The sequence below is a fragment of the Phascolarctos cinereus genome, unplaced genomic scaffold, assembly GCF_003287225.1.
Source record: "Phascolarctos cinereus isolate Bilbo 61053 unplaced genomic scaffold, phaCin_HiC Scaffold_2;HRSCAF=192, whole genome shotgun sequence".
Classification (NCBI taxonomy): domain Eukaryota; kingdom Metazoa; phylum Chordata; class Mammalia; order Diprotodontia; family Phascolarctidae; genus Phascolarctos; species Phascolarctos cinereus.
Window position 1 is genome coordinate 414,572,790 of NW_027555625.1, and position 27,065 is coordinate 414,599,854.

Sequence of the window (27,065 nt, forward strand, 5' to 3'; positions counted from 1 at the left end):
CGGTAAGTTGTGTCCTATCATTTTCTGTATAGGTATCAAGGAGTATCTCCTTTCAAGGGCTACTACCAAGTGTCTTGAATGTTTACATTGTTAATGGCTGAAGAACAGATTATGGTAGATTCAAACATGGTGGGTGTGAGCAACAGAAACAATCGGTGGCTATCACTGATTTATGAGAGAAGACAAGCAAAGTCGTAGGGATAATAGGACAAGCAGTGTCAACTTGGTCTTGTGTTAAATTTTTTTTTCAAATAGATGACAGTAAAGCCCAAGCCCCTTAGGCACTTTTTTATCTCGTTGCTCTCATAAATCTAAAAGGTGATCAGAGGAGTGCAAAAAAAATAGAGGCCTCACAGTTTTCTCTATTCACCATTTACACTGACAGGCAATGAGTCTGGGGATTTCCAGAAGACATTTCCTAATATTTGGTTGCAGTGAAACCCAATATTATTTGTTCATATGTTGATCATAAGAAGTAATTGTGGTTTTGACTTCTTTCTGTTTTGAACATATACTGTGTAATCTATCTTCTTTTGGGCAGAAGGAAAATTGAAATTGAAAAAAGAAAGAGCTGATTTTGTAACAAAGATGTCTGTGTTCCTCAACATTAATTAGGAATTCTGTGGCTTTGGAGTCAGGAGGACGTGAGTTCAAATGTGGCCTCAGACACTTGACACTTATTAGCTGTTTGACCCTGGGCAAGTCACTTAACCCTGATTGCATCATCAAAAAAAGTATATATTTCATGCCTTGTCAGAATCTCTAGTCTTTCTTTTCTCATTTTTCTTAACCCTCATGATTACTTCTCTCCTCCATTTCAGGTATACGTACATACATACACACATGTATGTATGATGTATTGATGGCATCAACCCTGAAACTCCCCATCACCCAAAGGTGTTCCAGTTCGACAGTCAAAAACCCCAAAGAATCTTTTTTTTAGATTAAAACCTCCTAAAATTTCATCTCTCTGTTACTTCCTCTTAAGCCTATTATCGATCCTCATTGGGACCTCAAATTATTCCACCCCTCAGGAGTCTCTCCAGCAGTCACTTCTGTTCTAATTTCACAGTTCTCCTTCCCCCATCTCCAACCTAGAGTTAAGCAGTTGCTTTTCACACTGTACTTTCGAGTACCTTTCTCCTTGTCTTCTTGATGCTCATACCTTGCCAAACCCCATTCTTGGGTCTTCCACCACCCATCTTCTCTGTTTCTACTCACGTGATGCTGAATGACGTTGTGGGAAATCACTGTTTACCTTTTAAAGTACTTCACAACCTTGGCTTCACATAGGTTATCCCTCCTTTCACCCTCTGCTGTCCAAGCTGAGTGGCCTTTTTGCCATTCCTGACACACGGCACCATTGCCTTTGTCCTGGCTCTCCCCCGTACCTAGAAGGCTGTCCATTGTCACGTTGTCGTCTTAGAATCATTTGTCTTTCTCAAACCTTAATTCAAACATCACTTCCTACCTACACCCTATTCTTATGTCCTCAGATGGTTGTGCGCTCCCCACTTAAAGTTACCTAGTACTTATTTTATACGTTTTTTGCATGCATGTTTGTGTGGGAGGAGGTATCTCCTCCAATCAAATATTAGCTCCTCAAAGGCAGTGATTGTTTCATTTTTATGTTTGTATCTCACTATGTAGCACCATGTCTGCCACATTATGAGCCTTAGTAGATGCCTGTTGATAGTTAATGACTAATGTTGACCGTACTGTGGTCCTTTCTTGGTGTGGTGCCTTGGACTATGGTAGTGTATTACAGCCTTTATTCTTGGATTGTGTTTTCTGTGAATTTCTGGTACCTTCACTGCTGTTCTTTTATTTTCGTTTGTAAGTACTCTCTACAGTCTAGAGTTTAGTGGATATCGTAGGCAATCTCCCCTGCCCCCCACCTCTGCCCAGTCCCTTTTCAGTTTGAAGCTTTTTCGGTTATGTTCTTGGTGATTAGAGACAGAAGCACCGACATTGCCAGAAGAAGCTGGATGTGAACATGGCGTGGGGCTGGCTAGATAGAGTGGGTATGTATTCACTTGCATTCACTCACTCATTCACCCCAGTTAGGACATTTCACCCCCCATGTCAGAGATACAAAACTGAAGGGATTAACTCCCCCAGGGACGAGGGGCAAAGGATTGGTTTTGCTACTTTTGAAATCAAACATTGAAAGACTTTTTAAAACTTGCAAAAAACCCATCTATTGTTTTCTTAATTTTTTTGGCGAGGCAGTTGGGGTTAAGTGACTTGCCTAGGGCCACACAGCTAGTGAGTGTTATGTGTCTGAAGCTGGATTTGAACTCAGATCCTCTTGACCGCAAGGCCGGTGCTCTATCCACTGCGCCACCTAGTTGCCCCCAAACCCAAGTCTAGTAAGCAGTCTTTAGAGAGTGCTTGGCTTTGAACTTGAAGTTAAAGGTATCTCCATGCTATGACTCCATTTTCTTTTATTTTAGAATTTGCTGATGAATCCATACAGCATAAGGCCATACTGATATCTGTGACAGTCTGTAGCTTCCTTCTGATCCTTCTGATTCTGTTCTGGTTTTTCAGGTAAGTCTCCAACACGTAAGTAGAGCCCTTTTGTGTAGCAGGTGTCTTCCGAATGCCTATACTCTAGGTGTTTGGGTAAGGTCAGGTTTCATTTGCACATTTACTACCTGGGGCAAAATCCAGCTATTATACTTCATTTCTAGTTATAGCGAAGCTATTTTAAGTATATATTTTCTTTAAAAAAACCTATTGCCATTTATTAATATCTGCCCCAATGGTAACATCAATGGAAGCTATAAGAACGTGTACAGTGGAAGATGTTGAAATTGCATTGTTATCTTGTAAGTATTATTTCATGCAGGAAGGTTGAAATACCACAGGCTTTTTTGGGTAGAATAGCTTAGTCAATGAACTCAGCTTTTCTCATTGTAAGAAAAAGGTGAGATTTGTTCTCCCATGCCCCATGTATTTGAAGAATATTTTCGGAAAGTTTTGCTGATTATTAAAACATACATTTATAAGATCAAAGTGATTTTATTAGATGAGGCAGTAGATAACTTGTCAAGGCATTCTGTTGCTCCTACTACTTGCCTTCAACCTAACCCTCTTATTACGAACACCAGCCACTCTTGCTTTCTAAAAAATAAGAAATTACAATTCAAGTCATTTAATTCATGTCTTTATTAGGAATCAGAGAAAATTAAACTATAAGTAAAACATGTTTTTAAAGCTTAATTGCGGGTTGAATTGTCTTTTGTCCTTCTTCCCATTTTAAAATTTTCTGCCTTTGTCTGTATGTGTGGGGGACTAAGTGATGATTTAACAGTCTTCAGGTGCTTAACTGACAATTGAGGAAAAGAGATCAGACTTTCTTCACTAGGTCCCGGAGGTTAGAACTGGGAGCTATGAGCAGAAGATACAGTGAGGCCAATTTAGATTTCATAGAAGGAAAAGCTTTCTACTACTTATTTCCCCAACTGTCCCCAAATGGAATGGGTTTCCTTTGGAGATAGTGGTTGTACTTTAGAGGTTTTCAGGTGAAAGCTGCATCAGCGCTCATCCTGAGTATTAGAAAAGGGAATTCTTGTTTAGGCACCTATTGGACCAGATGGCGTTTCAGAAGGAAGGCATTTTGGAACATCAAAAACAGCACCAGCTGTGAAGTCACACGGCTTAAAATCAGTGCCTGTGACCCTGAGTCACATTTCGTTTCCCGGGGCCTCAGTTTGCTCATTTCTGAAAGGAATCTCTAGATCTCTATATGATCTCTTCTGTTACCCTCAGTATGAAAGTAAGGTATAAAACAAATGGATTGTTATAATACTGAATAGAGTACAAGCTTCCATAGAAGTCAGTGGTGTGCAGGAAGTGAGTTGCAAAGTTAGCAAAACATCTATTCTCTTTAGGAACGATTCTTTAGGTCACTGAGTAGAGACACTTTGAAGTCTGATCCTGAACTCTAGGAAAAGAGAAAAATGTGAATGATGGTGATTGGTTAAGAAATATAAAATTATTTCCTTTGGAATAATTATGACTCGTTGTATTGACTACTGTGAGTCAGTGATTTAAGCGCCAAAGTGAATGTGGTGAATCATCTTCTGTGCCATGTTTTCACCTGTTCCTGTACCTGGGTAACTAAGTAACATTTCCTCTTTACACCTTTAGGTATACGAGACGAAAAGCAAGACATCATCACAGCATCAGACTGCACCAGGATGAGATTTACATTCCTCCAGAGGAACGCTTGAAAGATTTCATTGAACAGTCTCAGAACTCAGGAAGTAGATTAGGGCTTTCTCCACTGGTAGGAAGAGAATACTGTTAGAGTTGAAACCATAACCTCTGTAAATGGCAAGAACCACCCGGTGTCTGTTTAGTAGGGAAGGCAGGAGGGCATTGGTCAGGGAAAGAATCCTCTTTGGTTAGAGAGACGGGAGCTCGGTTAGAGTCCTAACTGATAACCTCTTGAGTTAGAGGGTAATGTGATTGTTTGGTTTTTATTGCAAGGGTAGAATTACAATCCAGACTTTAGCCTCTTCTGATCATGAGCAGATTAGGAAGTATTACATGTGGAACCATATTCACCCTGGATTCACTAAGGCTTCCGTTACTTGCTTCTTGGCTATGTTTCCTACGTCCAAAGGATCACATGTAATTCTTCTCCAAGCATCACATTGGGATTGTTTCAGCCTCAAGACTCATATTTCAGAGTGAATTCCATATCTTTTCCCTTTAGGAGAGGGCTGATTTTCTGATGGTCATTGGTGCCAACCTTGGAGACTATATGTGGGGAATCCAAAGTACTTGCTTTAATGAGAGAAACACAGGAGAGATTCTTAGGGCTCACAGGGCAGGGAATGGGACAGGTTTAAAAGTAAAAAGTCTGCATCCTCCATGAAGCATGGAAGCTAGTGTTTTCCTGCCTTTTGCAGCAATGTGTAATTATTGGGGTCAGGCTTTTCTATCCTTAACTGGATTTCTCTCTTACCTTGTTGGGGTAGAGTAGCACACTACCAGGTCTTCACTTTATTCTGTTTAAATTGGATCTGTGATTTCATAGGTGCAGGTCAACATTTGCTGTGCAGCTAATAGTTTTTAAGAGCTACTTGAAGCACTGGGAGGTAAAGGGATGTGAGCAGGGTCACTCAGCCAGTGTGTGTCAAAGGCAGGGCTTGAACTCAGATTTTCATGCCCCAAGGCCAGCTATCTATGTGTTATACGATACCTCCTCTAGGTCTACTGCCTTATTAAATTTAAAAGTGTGTTAACCATTATTTAATTTTTTTACAATTCACTTTCATGTTTAAACATTGGGCCATTTGTCCTTTTGCCAGATGGCTCTAGAGAACACTTATTGGTTCCATCGGCTCATTTCTAGCCTGTAGCACCTATCGTTAGTCACGGTCCCCTCTGAGCTGCTCTAATCTTCTTTTCAAAAATCTCTCACGTTCTCATTTGTCGTCTGCTGTAACTTAATAAGGATTGAAGCCTGTTCGCAGATGTTCTTGTGCCTGGAATGTAGCAACCTCATTTCCGTTTTTGATGGGATTACTTAACTAGTAATTGAGGAGAATGCTATGGATATACTTTAGTTAGGCTTTACCAGATTTTTTTTTTTGTATTAGTTTCTCCTACTCTTGTTGTGAAGATCCGGGAATAAGGATTAGACATTACTTTCAGAACTATTAGGTACCAGGCACCATGCTGAAGATACAAATACGTAAAAAGAAAGATAGCCCTTTCCCTCAAGAAGCTTCTAATCTAATGAGGGAAGACCTGACACAAAAGGAAGCTGAAAAGCAGGAGTGGAAAGATGTCCCATGCCCTTGGCAGTGTAGAGAAGTCCTAAAGTAGTGCAGCCAAGTGGGAAATGAAGAGATGTCTGTGCTGAGCCCTCTCCCTCCATGGAGGTTTTGGAGATCTAGGCTCCCTCCGCCTTCCAGTCAGAGGGGTAGAGGGTAGTGGTAGTGAGAATAGCCAGTTCTGAAAAAGTATTGGTGGACTGCAAGCTCAGTACTGATCAGCAGAGTCAGATGGGCCCCAAAAAAGGGCATTCGATCTCGTGCTGCATTAAGAAGTGCAGAGCTTCCAGGAAGAGGGTATTTGCAGTGCATCCCGACCTTGTCAAGGGGTCCTCTGTGTTTGGTTCCCCGTGCTTTATTCAGTGAGATATTTCACATTGTTTTCTAATTTTTCATTCTTTTGGATTTGTTCTACTGTGTCATGATTTCTCATAAAATCACTATCTTCCAATTGCTGTATTCTAATTTTCAAGGAAGTATTTTCTTCAGTGAGCTTTTGGACTTCCTTTTCCATTTGGCCAAATTTGCTTTTTAGGGCATTCTTCTCCTCATTGGCTTTTTGGACCTCTTTTGCCATTTGGGTTAGGCTATTGTTTTTTAAATTTTATCATTTATTTTGATTTATCAACAATCACTTCCATATGCTTTTGAGTTGAAAATTTTTCTCCCCCTTCTTCCCCCAACCCTCCCCAAGATGGCACACAATCTTATATAGGCTTTACATTTACATACCCATTAAACATATTTTCACGTTGGTGAAGTTGTCAGTAAAAATTAAAACCAATAGGAGGAAAAATCAAAAAGATGAAACAAAACTCAACAGAAGGTAAAAATAAGTGATCACGATTCGACTTCCATAGTTCTTTCTTTGGATGTGGACAGCATTTTCCATCCTGAGGCCTCTGGAGATATCTGAGATCCTTGTAATGCTGAGAAGGGTTCAGTTTAACAATATTAGTCATTGCATAACGTGGCTGTTTTTGTGTACAGAGGCCTCTTGGTTCTGCTCACTTCACTCAGCATCAGACCATATAAGTCTTTCCAGGTTTTTCTGAAGTCAGCCTGTTCATCATTTCTCACAGCACAAAAGTATTCCGTTACATTCATACACCACAACTTGCTCAGCCATTCCCCGATGGATGGGCATCCTCTCAATTTCCAATTCTTTGCCACCACAAAAAGAGCTGCTATGAATATTTTTGTACATGTGGGTCCTTTTCCCATTTGTTTGATCTCTTTGGGATAGAGCCCTAGAAGTGCTATTGCTGGGTCAAAGGGGATGCACACTTTTGTAGCCCTTTGGGCATAGTTCCAAATTGTTCTCTGAAATGGTTGGATCATTTCACAACTCCACCAGCAATGTACTAGCGTTCCAATTTCCCCACCTCTTCTCCAACGTTTATCATTTTCCTGTTTTCTCATGTTGGCCAATCTGACAGGTGTGATGTGGTACCTCAGAGTTGTTTTGATTTGCATTTCTCTATGGGTTAGGCTATTTTTTAAGGTGGTGTTTTCTTCAGTATTTTTTTGGGTCTCCTTTAGCAAGCTGTTGACTTGTTTTTCATGATTTGCTTGCATCAGTCTCATTTCTCTTCCCAGTTTTTCCTCTACTTCCCTTACTTGCTTCTCAAAATCCCTTCTGAGCTCTTCCAAGGCCTGGGACTGATTCATATTTTTCTTGGAGGCTTTGGATGTGGGAGCTTTGACTTTGTTGTCTTCTCCTGGTCGCATATTTTGATCTTCTTTTTCACCGAAGTAAGATAATATAGTCTGACTCTTTTTGCGCTGCTTGCTCATGATCCCGGCCAATTACTTGAGTTTTAAACTCCTTGTTAAGGTAAGAGTCTGCTTCCAGTGTGGAGAATGTACTATCCCAAGCTTCAGGGGTTTGTACAGCTGTTTTCAGAGCTACTTGTAGGGACCTGTAAATTTTCAGTTCTTCCAAGGTGGTATGATAAGGGGCGAGGTGTTTACTCCTTTCCTGGCCTGTGACCACAAGTACTCCTTTCTGTCGTATAACTGTGAGGAGGGGCTCCTCTCCACAGCCACTCCAAGCTCCACCATGCCAGTGCTCCTCCTCACCCCAGCACTGCCGCCCAGAACTGTGACCCAGATCCGAACATGGGCAAAGCAAGAGATTCCTGCCTCAGCACTGGCAAAGAGATCCCTGCAATCCCTCTCTGATCAGCCACTGGATTCCCCCTTAGTCTGTGGGTTGGAAGCTCAGGAAGCAGCTGCCCCCCCACCCAGGGCCAGGCTCTTGGGGAATGGAGCTGAAACCCCGCCTTCCTCTCTGACCACCGACAGAAACAGACTTTTCCCACTGACCTTCTAAGTTGTCTTTGGCATTGGTGGATTGAGGAGTCTGGAAACCTCTACAGCTGCCGGCGATTCAGTCCTCTGAGGCCTGCTCCAGGTTTGCTGCGGCCTGCGTGCCCACGCCGCGCTGCGCTCCACTCCCAGCCCACCACGATACAGCTTTCTGATCAATCATCCAGGTTGTCTTGGGCTGGAAATTTTTTTCACTCATTTTGTGGGTTCTGCTGCTTTAGAATTTGTTTAGAGCCATTTTTTATGAGTATTTGGAGGGGTTTGGGGGAGAGCTCAAGCACGTCGCTGCTTTCACTCTGCCATCTTGGCTCCACCTCCTCAGGTGCTTTGCTCAGAATTGAGCTTGACAAACTGGAGTGTTCAGAAGATGACCAAGGCGTTGAAGAGCCAGGAGTCAAGAACGTGAAAGAAGTAGGGATGATTAGCTTGGAGAAGATTCAGGGGGCACATGATAATTGCCTTCCAGTATTTGAAGGGCTGTCATGTGGAATTGGGATTTAAGATATGTTTGTTGGGCCCCAGAGGGTAGAACCAGGAGCAGTGCACATGGAGAGAGGCAAGTTTAGGCTTGAGTTTAGGAAAAACATCTGAAACATTCATGCTTTCTGAAAACAGAGATGGGCTGCCCTATGAGATGGTCAGTTTCCCCTTCTTGGAAGGAGAGACCAGATGACCCCTCATTGGACATGTTATAACGGGGATTCTTCTTGTGTCTGAGTTGGACCTAGACGACTGCTGAAGTCCCTTTCAACTCTGAAATTCTGTACCTACACGCACATCCATTTTTCTTTCTTTCTTTTTTAAATTTCTTTTCTTAATTTCTTTTGATTTATCAACAATCACTTCCATATGCTTTGAGTTTAAGATTTTCCTCCCCCTTCCTCCCTATCACCCTCCCCAAGACGACGCACAATCTGATATAGGCTGTACATTTACATTCCTATTAAACATTTTCACATTACTGAAGTTGTAAGTAAGAATTAAAACCCATAGGAGGAACCATCCGAAAGAGGAAACAAAACTCAACAGAAGAGGGAAAAAAAGATAGCGATTCGACTCTCACAGCTATGATTGCTATCTGTGTCTTAGTCTCCATCTTCCCCCCTCCCCCCCATTTATGCTTTTCTTTCTCCTTTCCTTCCCTCACTGGTGTTTTGCTTTTGACCACCACCTCCTTCAGTCCCTCCTCCCTTCTATTGTCCCTTTCCCTTTTCTTCCCCTTTACCCTTAACTGCTTCTTCCCTCCCTTCTATCCCCCCTCCCTTTTCTTTCCCCTTTTTCCTCCTACTGCCTATAGGGCAAGTTAGATTTCTATACCTAACTGATTACGTTATTCCCTTCTTCAGCCAAATCTGATGAGAGTAAGGTTCAAACAATGCTCACTCCCCCTCCCTTCTTTCCCTCTGCTGTAATAGGATTTTCTGTCTTTTCTTGTAATGTGATTTACCCTTGTCTACCTCCTCCTTTCTCAGTACATTTTCTAAGATCAGACTAATCCACTTACTTGGATCCATTTAACCCACTCCATTAGATTTTTTTTTTTTATCATTACATCAAAGTCAACTAATATCACCCCCTTTATGTGTACTCATTTAACCTGGTGTAATAACAATAGAGTTCTCAAGAGTTGCAAGTGTTATCTTCCCTTGTAGGGATGTAAACAGTCCACCCTTATTAACAACATTTTGTATCTTTCTGTCCCATTTACCTTTTTACTTCTTTCTTGAATCTTGTACTTGAAGATCAAATTTTTTGTTGAGCTCTGGTCTTTTTGTCAGGAAGGTTTGGAAGTCCCCTATTTCATTGAATATCCATCTCCTTCCTTGAAAAATCATGCTCATTTTTGCAGGGTAGTTGATCCTTGGCTGCAATCCCAGCTCCTTTGCCTTATGGAATATCATGTTCCATGCCCTGTGCTCTTTTAATGTAGAAGCTGCAAGGTCCTGTGTAATCCTGAGTGTGGTTCCATGATATTTAAACTGTTTCTTTCTGGCTGGTTGCAGCACCTTCTCTTTCATGTGGTAATTTTGGAATTTTGCTATTACATTCCTTGGTGTTTTCAATTTGGGATCTCTTTCAAGTGGTGAGCGGTATATTCTTCCCATGGTTATTTTACCTGCTGGTTCTAGGACTTCAGGGCAGTTTTGTGTTTTTTTAGGGACTTGTTTTCTTCAGTGTACTTTTTTTCCAATTGGCCAATTGTACTTTTGAAGGACTCTTCTACAAACTCTCTCATTTGAGTATTAAAATCCTTCTTGACCTCTTCGAAGAAGGCTTTTTGGGCTTCAGACCAGTTCATATTCCCTTTTGAGGTTGCAGATGTGGGTTTGTTGACAATGTTGTCCTCTTCAGAATTTCTGTCTTGATCTTCACTCTTCTCCTAATATGAATCTGTGGTACTTTTCTTTTTACTTATGGTGTTTCTTTATTTTCTGGCCTTTAAAGAGATTGAGCTCTCCTGCTGTGGAACAGAGGGTACTGACCCAAGCTTCTTGTGTTGGGAGCCTAGGTCTTGGTCACTGTCTTTGCCTGCTGGGGCCTCTTATGCTGGGAATTGGAGGCTGTAGGTTTCTGGCAGCTTACCTTGTATTGGGCTGGAATCAGCAAGACTGGAACTTTCAGGCAATTCTAGGTTGCCTGCTTTTCCTTTCCTTTAGCTTTCTTCAGCTCCTTTTAGATGGGTGCTGCAGGGTGTTTATCTTTCTGGGGCCCCCTGCAGTGTTTTCTCCCTCATTTCCACTAATTCACTGAGAGATTCCTTTGTGGTAGAGTGCTGAGGCACCTGGTGGTTTTCTTTTTTCTTTTCTTTTTTTTAAATTTAATTTAAAAAAATTTTTTTTCCATATGCTTTAGAGTTGAAAATTTTTCTCCCTTGCCCCCCCAACCCTCCCAAGATGGCACACAATCTGACATAGGCTTTACATTTACATACCATTAAACATATTTTCACATTCGTGAAGTTGTAAGTAAAAACTAAAACCAATAGGAGGAACCATCAGAAAGACGAAACAAAACTCAGCAGAAGGTAAAAATAAGTGATAGCGATTCGATTTCCATAGTTCTTTCTTTGGATGTGGACAGCATTTTCCATCCTGAGGCCTCTGGAGATATCTGAGATCCTTGTAATGCTGAGAAGAGTTCAGTTTAACAATGTTCGTCGTTGCATAATGTGGCTGTTATTGAGTAGAAAGTCCTCTTGGTTGTGCTCACTTCACTCAGCATCAGACCAAATAAGTCTTTCCATGTTTTTCTGAAGTCAGCCTGTTCATCATTTCTTATAGCACAATAGTATTCCGTTACATTCATATACCACAACTTGCTCAGCCATTCCCCGATGATGGGCATCCTCTCAATTTCCAATTCTTTGCCACCACAAAAAGAGCTGCTATGAATATTTTTGTACATGTGGGTCCTTTTCCCATTTGTTTGATCTCTTTGGGATAGAGCCCTAGAAGTGCTATTGCTGGGTCAAAGGGGATGCACACTTTTGTAGCCCTTTGGGCATAGTTCCAAATTGTTCTCCAAAATGGTTGGATCATTTTGCAACTCCACCAGCAATGTCTTAGCGTTCCAATTTTCCCACATCCTCCCCAACATTTATCATTTTCCTGTTTTGTCGTGTTGGCCAATCTGATAGGTGTGATGTGGTACCTCAGAGTTGTTTTGATTTGCATTTCTCTAATCTATAACGATTTAGAGCATTTTTTCATATGACTGTAGATGGCTTTAATTTCTTCATCTGAGAACTGCCTGTTCATATCCTTTGACCATTTATCAATTGGGGAATGGCTTGTGTTCATATAAATTGGTCTTAATTCTCTATATATTTTAGAAATGAGGCCTGTATCAGAGAGACTGGTTGTAAAAATTCTTTCCCAATTTTCTACCTTCCTCTAATCTTAGTTGCACTGGGTTTGTTTGTGCACAAACATTTCAATTTAATGTAATCAAAATGATCCATTTTGCTTTTCATAATGTTCTCTATCTCCTGTTTGGTCATGAATTCTTCTGTTCTCCATAGATCTGATAGGTAAACTATTCCTTGTTCTCCAGTTTACTTATGGTATCAGCCTTTATATGTAAGTGCTGAGCCCATTTTGACTTTATTTTGGTATATGGTGTGAGATTTGTGTCTATGCCTAGTTTCTGCCATACTCTTTTCCAGTTTTCCCAGCAGTTTTTTTCAAAGAGTGGGTTCTTATCCCAGAAGCTGGGGTCTTTGGGTTTATCAAATAATAGGTTACTATAGCCATTGACTACTGTGTCTTGCATATTTAACCTATTCCACTGATCCACCTCCCTATTTCTTAGCCAGTACCAAGCAGTTTTGATGATTGCTGCTTTATGATACAATTGAAGATCTGGAATTGCTAGGCCACCTTCCCCTGCATTTCTTTTCATTAGTTCCTTTGATATTCTGGACCTTTTGTTTTTCCAAATGAATCTTGTTAAAATGTTTTCTAAGTCTATAAAAGAACTTTTTGGTAGTTTGATTGGTATAGCACTGAATAAGTAAATTGGCTTAGGTAGGATTGTCATTTTTATTATATTAGCTCGGCCTACCCATGAGCAACTGATGTTTTTCCAATTATTTAGATCTGATTTTGTTTGTGTGAAAAGTGTTTTGTAATTGTGTTCATAGAGTTCCTGGGTTTGTTTCAGGAGGTAGACTCCTAAATATTTTATAATGTCTACAGTAAGTTTAAATGGGATTTCTCTTTCTATCTCTTGCTGTTGGGCTTTGTTGGTAATATATAGAAATGCTGATGATTTATGTGGGTTTATTTTATAGCCTGCAACTTTGCTAAAGTTGTTTATTATTTCAAGTAGTTTTTTACTTGATTCTCTAGGATTCTCTAAGTATATCATCATGTCATCTGCAAAGAGTGATAGCTTTGTTTCTTCTTTGCCTATTCTAATGCCTTCAATTTCTTTTTCTTCTCTTATTGCTAAAGCTAAGGTTTCCAGTACAATATTGAATAACAGTGGTGATAATGGACATCCTTGTTTCACCCCCGATCTTATTGGAAATGCTTCTAGCCTGTCCCCATTACATATAATGCTTGCTGAAGGTTTTAGATATATGCTATTTATTATTTTAAGGAAGACTCCATTTATACCTATGCTTTCTAGTGTTTTTAATAGGAATGGGTGTTGTATTTTATCAAAAGCTTTTTGCATCTATTGAGATCATGTGGTTTCTGTTGGTTTTGTTGTTGATATGCTCAATGATGCTGATAGTTTTCCTAATATTGAACCAACCCTGCATTCCTGGTATAAATCCTACCTGGTCATAGTGTATTATTCTTGTGATAAGTTGCTGCAATCTATTTGCTAGTATTTTGTTTAAAATTTTTGCATCTATATTCATTAGAGAAATTGGTCTATAATTTTCTTTCTCTATTTTGACTCTTCCTGGTTTAGGTATCAACACCATATTTGTATCATAAAAAGAATTTGGTAAGACTCCTTCTTCACCTATTTTCCCAAATAGTCTATATAGTATTGGAATTAATTGTTCTTTAAATGTTTGATAGAATTTGCATGTAAATCCATCTGGCCCTGGAGATTTTTTCCTAGGGAGTTCATCAATGGCTTGTTCAATTTCTTTTTCTGAGATGGGGTTATTTAAGTATTTTACTTCCTCTTCGGTTAATCTGGGCAATTTATATTTTGTAAATATGTATCCATTTCACTAAGATTGTCAAATTTGTTGGCATATAGTTGGGCAAAATAATTCCTAATTATTGTTTTAATTTCCTCTTCCTTGGTGGTAGCTTCACCCTTTTCATTCTTGATACTAGTAATTTGGTTTTCTTCTTTCTTTTTTTTAATTAAATTAACCAAAGGCTTATCTATTTTATTGGTTTTTTCATAAAACCAGCTCTTAGTTTTATTTATTAGTTCAATAGTTTTCTTAATTTCAATTTTTTAATTTTTCCTTTGGTTTTCAATATTTCTAATTTGGTGTTTAGTTGAGGATTTTTAATTTGTTCTTTTTCTAGTTTTTTTAGTTGTATGCCCAATTCATTAATCTCCTCTTTTTCTATTTTATTTATGTAAGCATTTAGAGATATAAAACTTCCCCTAAGAACTGCTTTTGCTGCATCCCATAGGTTTTGGTATGTTGTCTCATTATTGTCATTCTCTTGAATGAAATTATTGATTGTTTCTATGATTTGTTGTTTGACCCAATCATTTTTTAGGATTAGATTATTTAGTTTCCAATTATTTTTTAGTCTATCTTTCCATGGCCCTTTATTACATATAATTTTTATTGCATCATGATCTGAAAAGGATGCATTTAATATTTCTGCCTTTCTGCATTGGATTGTGAGGTTTTTATGCCCTAGTACATGGTCAATTTTTGTGTATGTGCCATGTACTGCGAGAAAAAAGTATATTCCTTTCTATCCCCATTCAGTTTTCTCCAGAGGTCTATCATACCTAACTTTTCTAATGTTCTATTCACCTCCTTAACTTCTTTCTTGTTTATTTTGTGGTTAGACTTATCTAGTGCCGAGAGGGGGAGGTTCAGGTCCCCCACTAGTATAGTTTTGCTGTCTATTTCTTCCTGTAACTCCCTGAACTTCTCCTGTAAGAATTTGGATGCTATACCATTTGGTGCATATATATTTAGTAATGATATTACTTCATTGTCTATGGTGCCTTTTAGCAGGATGTAGTTTCCTTCCTTATCTCTTTTGATTAGATCTATTTTTGCTTTTGCTTTGTCTGAGATCAGGATTGCTACCCCTGCTTTTTTTACTTCAGCTGACGCATAATATATTCTGCTCCAGCCTTTTACCTTTACCCTGTATGTGTCACTCTTTTTCAAATGTGTTTCCTGTAAACAACATATTGTAGGATTATGGTTTTTAATCCATTCTGCAATCCGTTTCCGTTTTATGGGAGAGTTCATCCCATTCACATTCACAGTTATGATTACTATCTGTGTCTTTTTCTCCATCCTTTTCCCCCCTTTTTATGCTTTTCTTTCTCCTTTTTCCTTTCTCCCCTTCACTAGTGTTTTGCTTTTGACCACCGCCTCCTTCAGTCCCTTCCCCCTTTTATTATCCCTTTCCCTTTCTTCCCCTTTAGTCTTACTGCTGCTTCCCTCCCTTCTTTCCCCCCTCCCTTTTCTTTCCCCCTCCCTTTTCTTTCCCCTTTTCCCTCCTACTGCCTATAGGGCAAGTTAGATTTCTATACCTAACTGATTATATTATGCCCTTCTTGAGCCAAATCTGATGAGAGTAAGGTTCAAACAATGCTCCCCCCCTTCTTTCCCTCTGCTGTAATAGGATTTTGTGTCTTTTCCTGTAATGTAATTTACCCTTGTCTGCCTCCTCCTTTCTCAGTACATTTTCTAAGATCAGATTGATCCACTTATTTGGATCCATTTAACCCACTTGATTAGATTTTTTTTTACATTACATCAAAGTCAACTAATATCCACCCTCTTTATGTATACTCCTTTAACAAGGTGTAATAACAATACAGTTCTCAAGGGTTGCAAGTCTCATATTCCCTTGTAGGGGTTTAAACAGCCCCCCCCTTATTAACAACATATTGTATCCTTCTGTCCCATTTACCTTTTTAAGTCCTTCTTGAGTCCTGTACTTGAAGATCAAATTTTTTGTTGAGCTCTGGTCTTTTTATCAGGAAAGTTTGGAAGTCTCCTATTTCGTGAATATCCACCTCCTCCCTTGAAAAATGATGCTCATTTTTGCTGGGTAATTGATCCTTGGCTGCATTCCAAGCTCCTTTGCCTTATGGAATATCATGTTCCATGCCCTGCGGTCTTTTAATGTAGAAGCTGCAAGGTCCTGTGTAATCCTGACTGTGGTTCCATGATATTTAAATTCTTTCTTTCTGGCTGCTTGCAGCACCTTCTCTTTCATCTGGTAATTTTGGAATTTTGCTATTATATTCCTTGGTGTTGTCAATTTGGGATCTCTTTCAGGTGGTGATGGTGGGATTCTTTCTGTGGTTATTTTCCCTTCTGTTTCTAGGACTTCCGGGCAGTTTTCCTTTATGATTTCCTGAAAGATACTGTCCAGGCTCTTTTTTTCATCATGATTTTCAGGTAGTCCAATAATTTTTAAATTGTCTCTCCTGAGTCGATTTTCCAGGTCGGTTGTTTTCCCGATGAGGTATTTTACATTTTCATCTATTTTTATTTTTTGTTTCTGTTTGACTGATTCTTGCTCTCTCATAGAGACATTAGTTTCCATTTGTCCAATTCTAGTTTTTAACAGATTGTTTTCTTCTGTTAGTTTTTGTACTTCCTTCTTCAACTGGCCAATTGTGTTTTTTAGGGACTTGTTTCTTCAGTGTACTCTTCTGTTAGTTTTTGCCCTTCCTTCTTCAATTGGCCAATTGTGTTTTTTAGGGACTTGTTTTCTTCAGTGTATTTTTTTTCCAATTGGCCAATTGTATTTTTGAAGGACTCTTCTACCTCTCTCATTTGACTTTTAAAATCCTTCTTGAGCTCTTCTAAGAAGGCTTTTTGGGCTTCAGACCAGTTCATATTCCCTTTTGTTGTTGCAGATGTGGGTTTGTTGACAATGTTGTCCTCTTCAGAATTTCTGTCTTGATCTTCACTCTTCTCATAATATGAATCTATGGTACGTTTCTTTTTACTCATGGTGTTTCTTTATTCCCTGGCCTTTAAAGAGATTGAGCTCTCCTGCTGTGGAACAGAGGGTACTGACCCAAGCTTCTTGTGTTGGGAGCCTAGGTCTTGGTCACTGGCTTTGCCTGCTGGGGCCTCTTATGCTGGGTTGGAGGCTGTAGGTTTCTGGCAGCTTACCTTGTGTTGGGCTGGAATCAGCAAGGCTGGAACTTTCAGGCAATTCTAGGTTGCCTGCTTTTCCTTTCCTTTAGCTTTCTTCAGCTCCTTTTAGATGGGTGCTGCAGGGTGTTTATCTGCCTGGGGCCCCTGCAGTGTTGTCTCCCTAGTTTCTGCTAATGCAGCGGGAGATTCCTTTAAGGTGGAGTGCCAGACTCCTGGTGGTTTTCTGAGCTGGTTTCCACCGGTTCCCCCGCCCTCACTGAGGCACTCAGAGGTCCAGGTGTTGGTGTTTGCCTGCTCTACCACCTGGGCTTTAGGATTTCTTCACAATTGGAGGCTTCAGGGCTCCTAGAGCTTACCTGGTGTTGGGTTGGAATCAGCAAGGCTGGGACTTTAGGAAGACTCTAGGTTGCCTTCTTCACGTCATTTCTGATGAATGCTGCAAGGTGCTTATCGGCCTGAGGCCCTTTGTAGTGCTGCTTCCGTTATTTGTGCTGAGGCACTGGGAGACCCGTTTGCTGGGCTGCTGCACTGCTGTTCCCCTTTCTTCTAGTTCAGCTGCTCCAGGGTTTTTTTTTTCTCGGTGATAATTTCTGGTTTTTCAGATGTTGATAGGGGAGGGTGAGAGTGACTACCTTTTTACTCCACCATCTTGGCTCCCAGCCTATTTGTAACACATCCGTTTTTGTAGTGTGTATATGTCCTATGTGTCCCTCAAAGAAATATAAGCCCCTTGAAGTCAGGGACTGCTTTATCTTTGTATTCCTAGTGCCTGGGACAGAGTGGGCACTTGTGATAAATACTGATTGATTAATTGATTTACAATGAAGGTGTTAGATCCTCTCTGGTCCCTTCCAGCTCTAAATCCAGTGGTCCTTTGAGACTTCATAAAGAATCTGAGATTCTAAGCCCAGTCTAAATTAGGGTGATGAAGGGGGTAGGGTTGGGACAGGCAGCCATCTCGAGTGATAGAGGGGGTATTTCAAATATAAAGCATGTATTTAAAAAAGAAGCTATGGTTTAGGAGATGAGGAGAAGGTGTTTGTGGGGTCCTCACGTGAGATGCTGTGATTTAGTAGTTATTGTCTAATAGGGCTGATGGCAGAACTGCCATAGCCTAGCCCTGTACTTAGTAGGCATTTAATAAATGCGTGATGATTGCTTTTTCAGCTAATTTGAAAACCATTTCCATTTATGACTTCCATGCCTGAAGACAAGGCTCAGTCTTAATAGGAGCCGTCTTTGATAAGAAGCCTTTTTCCATTTTCTTGATCAATGTAAAACTTTCAGTTCCAAGGTTTTTCCCCTCCAATAAAATGTCAGTAAATAAAAACACTATCTCACAATAGAGAAATAATTTAAAGTTATTTGGAAATGCATTGTCTATATAAAGAAAAGCTACAGGCCAAGCATATGTTGCCATACGTAGTCATTGCTTTTATTCAAGAGAGATTAAACAAATATGTTGCGCTGTGAATATACTAACAATGTGTTTTGGGATTGCATAGGTCCAAAGGACTATAGCTAGGCAGGTTGAGATGGTCCAACAGATTGGAAAAGGTCGCTATGGGGAAGTTTGGATGGCAAAGTGGCGTGGTGAAAAGGTAGCTGTGAAACTGTTCTCCTCCACTGAGGAAGCCAGCTGGTCCAGAGAGAAAGAAATATATCTGACGGTCTTGGTGAGGCATGAAAATATTTTGGGTGAGTAAAAATCAGTATAAAAATGTTCTGCATTTGTTTTCTAGCTCTAAGCCTTTTCTTCGTAGTGTTTGTGTATCAACTTAAATGAACTAACTAGAAACGTTGTCCTTATCTTCTTGGCCTTGGCCCGGCCACTAGCCCTGCAGTGCAAGGGGGCCTCAGAATACATGGCCAGAGTATTTCCAGAGACGAGGCTGAGAGGATGGGGGTCTTTTAAGAGAAATAACTGCTTGGGAGACTGGAAATTAGAACTCATCACTAGTGCTTAAGTTATCTAGGAATCATCTCATGTTCAGATTGTTCTAAGAGAAGAGAATTTTTTCAGAGTTAGGCAAGATTATACAAAATGTCTTTTTCTTTATTTTGGGGATCTGTGATCTCATCAGGTTTTAACCCATTCATGCCTTACCTTCTTATCACAGTGCACATCTATCCACAGAAGGTGTCCTAGAAGTATAAAGAGCTTCCTTTTCATATTTCAGGGGTCCTATTGTAGCACTTGAGATATATCTGTTACCCTTTGCCCTCAGTATATGACCAAGTCACTTCCTTTCCCTGTGAAGTAAATATCTTTGTGTTTTACATACCACTTCTCTGGCACACACGAAAGTTGGCATTTCCCAGTGTGTCCTATGCGGTTTTGATTGTTGCATTTGTGGTATTTTGTGATTCACATCCATATGACAGCACGAGGAGAATATTGGTGTTAAAAAGGTAAGTTCTGAAGAAGGGAGTAACATAGAACCAGTGAAATTGCAGGGCCGTTTACCAAATGAAATCCAGCTAGCTGTCTTCATATTGAATACTGGGCCCAGCTACAGAGTGCACTGCCAGTTCCTCCTGTCTGTAATGACTAGGTTAACAGCTCAGGAATTCTATCGGTACAGTTTATTTCTGTCAAGAATTCATTTTCTTCTTATCATCTTGGGTTAAAATGATCTGGCTCAAATTTTTCACGGAAAAAGTGTGTCTAAATGGATTAGTTTGGTTAGATGGATTAATTCTTCCTAGTCCTTATTTAGTGACTTTTTCTTCTGTTCACAGTGTCACCAAATTTCTGAGTTGAAAAGAACATATCCCTGAAAAAAGAACCCTATCAGTCTACTAAACTTTCTTTGTTTTGTTTTTACTAGGCAATGGGTTAAATGACTTGCCCAGGGTCACACAGCTTATAAGTAAGTGTCCAGTGTCTGGTGTGAGGCCGGATTTGAGCTCAGGTCCTCCTGACTTCAGGGCTGGCGCTCTATCCACTGCACCACCTAGCTGCTCCTACTAAGCCTTTCTTAAAGGAACTCCAGTAAGGAGGAGTCTCATTCCGTTTTGGGGAAACTAATTCTTAGGAAGTTTCTCTTCCAAGTGAAATTTATATCTTAGTAACTTCTACCCATTGCTCCTAGTTCTGTGTTTTGTGGCCAAGAAGAACAAGTTTAATCTCTCTTTCACATGAATGTCCTTTTAAGACGTAAAAACAGATATCCTGCCCACCCTACCCCAAAATTCCCTCCCAAGTCCTCAATGGGCGAATATCCCTGGTTTCAAATTACATATTTAATGATCGCCAAAGCCATTCAGCATCCCAGTTGGACCACTCTGACTGGGCTCCAGTATTTTTACTGAATTTCAAAAATGATGCCCGTTTTGAACACATCACTTCCATTGTGGTATAACCAGGGTGCAGTACAATGTGACTATACCAAATGCCGCGTCTCTTACAGTAGTCTAAGATCAAATTATTTCTTTGCTGTCATGCCACACTGCCAATTGTAACTGAGCGTGCGATCCACTAAGAGCCCTACGTGATTTTCCACTTTGTTGTTGTTGAGCCATGAACTAAAGATAATGTCTGACAAAGATGATTAAAGTTCATAATATTAGATTTGATTCAGTCTTCCAATCTGTCAAAATACTTGTGAATCCTGACTCCGTCAACCAGCGTTATCTGTGTGGACCAGCATTGTGTGTTCTGCTACTGTGCTAAGAATGTCATCTACACTTTTTATCTCTTGTCACTGATAAAGCTGTTAAATAGAAGAGAACCAAGAGTAGGTGCTTGAGGCACTCTACTGAAAACCTTACAAGGTGACAATAAACCACTATACATTATAACCATTATAACTAAGTAGTCTGTGGATCCAGTCATGCAGCCAATTTCTTAATCTTGCTAATTATACTATCATTTAGCAACCATCCCTCCATGTTTTCCACAAGAATAATAGTTGCTCAAATGGAACCAAATTATATCTATAGCTTACCCTTATCTTATAAGATTAGATTGGTATGACCTGTTCTTGATGAAACCCTGTTGGCTTTTCTGCATGAATTATAGCAATTATGGTAACCTAAACAAATTGACACACCCTAGAAAGAATTTGCCAATTAATTGCGCGTGGCATATTTTATTGATTCTTTTCCTTATTTTAATTGGTTTTGTTTGATATTAATAACTTAATAGCTTTATAGATGTGAAAGAAAAGTAACCCATGACTCCTGCTGATCTCAAACAATATGCATTGTGTTGTTGGAAGTATTGGGAAAGTACTCTTCTCCAAACTTTTTGTTCCTTTTTTCTTTTTGCTTCCTTTTTAGGATTTATTGCTGGAGACATCAAAGGCACAGGGTCCTTGACCCAACTCTGCCTAATCACAGACTACCATGAGAATGGGTCCTTATATGATTATCTGCAGTCTACTACCCTAGATACCAAAGCAATGTTAAAGTTGGCCTACTCTTCAGTCAGTGGCCTGTGCCACTTACATACAGAGATCTTAAGCACTGAAACAAAACCGGCAATTGCACATCGTGATCTGAAAAGTAAGAACATCCTGGTGAAGGAAAATGGAGCATGCTGTATCGCTGATCTGGGATTGGCCGTTAAGTTTGTCAGGTTCGTATCCAAGCAACCGGGCGAGGGTCTTCGAATGTTACCCTTGGAAGGTAGGGACCTTGGAGAGAGATAGTGTGCCCCAGCCCTTTACATAGGGCTACTCAGAGGAGTGAGCGGTGGAGTCTTTCGATGTCTGTTGAACCCTCTGGTTCTAGGAACGCAGGACAGTTTTACTTGATAATTTCTTGAAAGTTGAAGTCTACACTCTTTTTTGATCATAGCTTTCAAGTCCAGTACTTCTTGAGGTATCTCTGCTTGATCTATTTTCCAAGTCTGTTGTTTTTCCAATGAGATATTTCTAATTTTCTTCTATTTTCTTTTGATTTCATTTCATTGTTTCTTGATGTCTCATGGAGTCATTAGCTTCCACTCACCAAATTCTGATATTTTAGAAATTATTTTCTTCAGTGAGATTTTTATACTTCCTTTTCCATTTGGCAAATTCTACTTTTTTAAGGAGTTGTTTTCTTCAGTAAATCTTTGTACGTCTTTTTCCATTTCCTGTGCTTCCTTCACCAAGCTTTTGGCTCTTTTTTCTTGATTATCTTGCTTAACTCTTAATTTGTTTCCCCCAGTTTTTTTTTCTGCTTCTCTATTTTGCTTTTTAAAATCCCTTTTGAGCTTTTCTAGGAGTTCTTTTTGGGCCTGAGATCAATTTATATTTCTCTTTGAAGCTTCTCGTGGGCCTTTTGACATTGTTGTCCTCTTCTGAGTTTGTGGTTTCATCTTCCCTGTTGCCATAATAGCTTTCTGTGGTCTGGGGTTTTTTGTTGTTGTTGATGATGACACTTTTTTCATTTATGGCCTAGTTTGTGACTTTCAAAGTTGAGTTCTGGTTTCAGGGTACAGAGGGCACTGTCCCAAGCTTCTTGCTCTGGGTCCCCCGGGCCAGGCTGGTCACCTGCTGCACCACAGCTGCCTACCGTGTAGCTGGCCTTCTGTTCTGGGGCCACAGGGCCTTGGCTGCTGACCCTGGCTGGGGTGAGAGATCTCCCGGAGGCTGGCTCACCCAGAGATTGCCTGCACTGGCCTGTGTTCTGTCTTTACTTGAGGGAGACATATGTTTCCTGCAGTCCTTCTGGGTTGTCTTGGGCTAGAACATCATTTCACCTTGTCCTTGTGTGGGTTCTGCCCCTCTAGAATCCATTTTGAGGCTCTGTTTAGAGCTGTTTGGAGGGATTATGGAAGATCACAGGCAAGGTACAGCCTTTCCTCGGCCATTTTGGCTCTGCCTTGCCCAGTTGTTGTTGTTTTTTTAAGAGGCAGGTCCCTCCATTGAGAGAAAACAAATTGCTTGCTGTTAGAGAACGTAAATAAGTAGGGCTGCCTGCCCTTGCCACCATCTTCTTTATGAGTCTTTTTAACTGGTTAAGTTGGCTGTTGAGTCCCCTGTGCGTGCACTTCAGTGCCTCTGGACGAGTCTTCCTTTTCCTTTTCTCAGAATTGTCTTCAGGATTTCGTTTCTGAGAGCTCTCCATTCTGCTTGCACTGACTTATCTGTATAATGGTCTATGAGTTCCAACCCATCTTTCTTTGAACTCTTTGAAATATTTTTTGACAAAATCTCTGATGCATTTCCCATTATGCCCGCTTTTATCCCAAGCTCTAAGAGGAATGGTCGCTTCCCTCCAACATTCCTGGCATTTCCACTAAACAATCAGTTCTCTCGGATGAGGAGACTCATGTCCTGGGTAGAACTTAAGGATCTGCCATCTTTTGAAAGATGAAATGATCATTAAAGCAGTTTTTTCCTCGAGTTTCACAGCTGGGAAGCAGCAGAGTTCCTGGGATTCAGAGCCCACTACTGAAGAGACGGAGGGTGGTAGAGGAGAGGCAGGTTTGCTGATATCTCTAATTAATTATCAGTCCAATGAATAATTAACTGCATCTGCCCAGCCTCTGTCAGTGTTTGAATACTAATCACATTTCTTCCTTCCTGGTATGTATTGACTTTCCAGTGCCCCGTCCCATAGCCAGAAGAGGACCAGAGTTCTGTGACCCATCTGTATTTGAACAAGCTCTTTTACTTGACTCTCCTCCATTTGTAATTTAGTTTCTGTAAAGATAAAGACATATTCCTTAATTTCTGAAAGTTTTCTGTTTTCTTAAAGTGATGAATATTCCAAAAACTGATGGTATATCATTTGAAATAACATTGTACATTGGGGATTTAGGAAAGTTGAAACTTTTGGTGGAAAATAGATTTTGAAGATGGTTTAGGAATAAAGCTATTAGATTTTAAAATTATGAATAGATGTCAACAGTTCAGACTTAAATAGACATTTTTGGTAGACATAGAAATTCAGAGTTAAAACGTGTTGCCTTTAAAAACTGCAAACAGATTCATGTTTGTATTTTCGAAAGCTCAGAGACCAAATGAATGAGCTCAAGTCAGTAGTACACATTTTCAAAAAATCTGTATGTTTATGATTTAGCCCTGTCTGGTTTTTGTCACCTCCACTCTCCAGTCCACGGTTCCCAAAGCCACCAAATGAGTATGCCTTTGCAGAGATGTCCTTTCACTCCTCAGTTTAAAATCCTCCAGGGGCTTCCTCATGCCTACTGAGTGAAGTTGGAACGTTTGGGTGTGGTATTGGACTCTCCAGCTTTCCAGGCACATGTCATGCTTTCCCCACTTCAGTCAGGAGGAGTGTCCACCCTCCCTTGCTCTCTTCTTTCCTCCCTCTGGTCTTTGCTCCAACCATTACTCCTGGAAGGTGGGTCCCCCTTTGTCAGCTCTCCCTTCTGTGAGTTCCAGCCCGTCCTGTAAAGAAAGTGACTCCATGAAAAGCCTTCCCAGGTCCTAGGGAAGGCTGGCGAAGCACTTTTCATCTTTTTCGTGCACTTACGTAGTATCACTTTTAAATTGCCTACGTTCATTTATGAGCCGTCATTGATCGGTAGGGGTGATCCTGAACCCACGTCTATGGAGTTTGAGCTTTGGCAGCTCTAAGGACCTTAGAAGGCCAAGTTGAACCAGCTTCCAGTGCAAGGTACTCAGTGATGGACTCAGTCAGTTATTTGAGGACCAGCCTCGTGAAGTTTGGAAAGGATCAAAAGAGGCTTGACCAGTAGGTGACGGATTTGGACGCCAAGCACCTACTAAACCAGCTAAAGGGAGGGAAGGTTGTGGCCTGTGTCAGTGGAGGGAGAATTTACACTGACATGATCATGACTCTTGGAAGTGAGCATGTGTTGCTCACCTTTGTAAGATAATCATCTCCGTGCTGGGCCATCTCCTGTTGTCCTGATCTATGTCTGGCTGCTTGGGCCCAGATGGCTCTGGAGGAGAAAGTGAGGCTGGTGACTTGGCACAGCCCTGCCTCACTTCAATCCCATCCACTTGTAAGTCATGGCATCACCTCCCTGATGTCATGGTCCTCTTGGAGAAGGAAGGACAAACCACCATCACAACAATGAACTCTTTAAGAGCGTGACCACCTTGTATCAACTCCATCCCTAAGCGCAGTGATCTTCAGTCGGAATTATTGTTACAAATACTTGTTTATCGAATGTGAATTATTCAGAGATTTCTTCCTTAAGGTTTTCCAAATGATTTGCTTACAGACATCAGGTAAGACACTCGTTTGTCCCATTTTACAAAGGAGGAAACTTGGGTACAGGAGCCCCCAGCCTGTGACCACCCAACTAGTGTTGCCTAACGAGATTCACACCCAAGCGTCCGGCCTCAGGTGCAGCTCTCCTTCCTAGCGGATCAAGGTCAGATGGAATTGAAGTGGAGTCCTCCACTGTGACAGATTTGGTACTGGGCGGTTGGTTGGTCTTCTAGGAGGGAGCTAGGATCAGTCAGGTAGACTTTCCTTCTTCATGCTGTGTGACCTTGGGCAAGTGGTTGTATTTCCCAGTCCTCCCAGGCAGCCAGTACTCAATTGTAGACTTATTTCTGAGCTGTGATCGTAGACGGTTTCGCCCCTAGCATTTCCCACACTGATAAAAGCAGAGGTCCAAGATTAAAAGAACAGTAATAAACCAATGTAATGTGTTTATCTATCTGTGAGGGATACTTAGAACTCTTAGGGAAAATATATAACACAGACTGAATTATGTTGTGGAAATTGAATGCAGTCAGGAAACCTAGATTCTAGGCTCAGTTCTGCCTAACCCAGAGATGGGGAACCTGCAGCCTCAAGGCCACATGTGGCCTTCTAGGTCCTCAAGTGAGGCCCTTTGGCTGAATCCAAGGCCACAGGTTTTGCCCACCTCTGGACTGAGTGTATGTTTGAAGAAGCCACTTATTTTTTCTTTCACCACTTGCTTTTTCTGTAAAAATGAAAGGATTGGACCAGATGAAAACCAGAGAACCTCCCGCCATAGAATTCTGGGGCTGGCATGAGGTGGGGGCCCTCTTCTTCTCAGTCCTGCTTTTGAGTATTTGGAAGAACTAGAAGATTGGGGGGGGGCTTCCTAAATCCTCTTTAATAGCAAAGCTGCTAGATCGCACATCTGAGAAGGGCTGTGTTTTAAAATGTTTAGTGAATATTTGATGGTAACCTCCTCCTCCGTTTAGTGCTAATGAAGTTCCCAACGGTGCCCGGTGCGTCTCCTTTTTCCCTGCTGGTCAGCACTTCCTCCAGCCTCAGCTAGATGAGCCTTTCCCAGCAGAGTCCTCGTTCCCACCCCACAGTTTCCTCTCCCTGTGGTTTCCGGCAGTCCTTGTGGCCTTGCTGCCACACTGATTTTGCTCGTTGATTTGCCCTTACACAAAGAGGGGAGGTCTTCCTGCCTCCAAATGTGGCCCACAGTCCCCTGCATCACACTGCTTCTTCTCCTTGGGCTGTTGCTAAACATGGCATGTGCATGAGAGAATCACAGAAGGGACCCAACAATTTTAATCTGCTCATTTTAGATATAAAAAACCTAAAGTCCAGAAATTGAAAGTGCCTCTCAAAGCCTGAAGTAGAAGCCAAGTCTCTGTGTCCAGTATTTTCTCCACTACAGTCTGAGCCTCAGTTTCTTCGTCTGTAAGACGGGTTTTCCCTCTGTGTTGACGTCAGTGCTGTGCTTTTCCCAAGCGTCACCAGTAAAATAGATGTCCCGGCCAACACTCGAGTGGGCACCAAGCGTTCATGGCGCCCGAGGTGCTGGATGAGACTTTGGATCACAACCACTTCTATTCCTACATCGCAGCAGATATGTACAGTTTTGGCCTCATTCTGTGGGAAATTGCCCGGAGATGTGTGTCAGGTGGTAAGTAACTCCAGTGTTGTTGGGAAGTTGCAGCCTGAGTTCCCACAAAAAGGAACCTTAGAGTTCCAAACTGAATTTTATCTCCACCTCCACTCCTTCCCCTGCTGGATTTAAGCTTCAGCTCTGAGCGCATTTAAGGGACTAGATATGTCCTACTGGGCCGGGGGGGGGGGTGGAGGGGCAATACCTGCAGCCCCAGGCCACATGTGGCCCTCTAGATCCTCGTGTGCCGCCCTTTGACTGAGTCCATTAATGAAGGGGACTTGTTCTGTGAAGTTTGGATTCTGTGAAGTGCTCCCCAAAACTTTGTCCTGGGCTCTCTTCCCTTTTCTCTCTCTGCTGTTCTACTTGG

The 27,065-nt window shown here is 41.0% G+C and overlaps 1 protein-coding gene across 1 annotated transcript in view; it reads left to right on the plus strand.

The window, feature by feature from the left end:
- The window catches only part of LOC110203408 (bone morphogenetic protein receptor type-1B-like), a 62,103-nt gene that overhangs the window by 14,045 nt on the left and 20,993 nt on the right, over positions 1-27,065 (plus strand). Inside the window, exons 4-7 of the mRNA XM_078149099.1 lie at positions 2,457-2,553; positions 4,159-4,297; positions 18,429-18,621; positions 21,208-21,505. Of these exons, the coding sequence (XP_078005225.1) occupies positions 2,457-2,553; positions 4,159-4,297; positions 18,429-18,621; positions 21,208-21,505 (727 nt within the window). The remainder of the gene's footprint in view (positions 1-2,456; positions 2,554-4,158; positions 4,298-18,428; positions 18,622-21,207; positions 21,506-27,065) is intronic.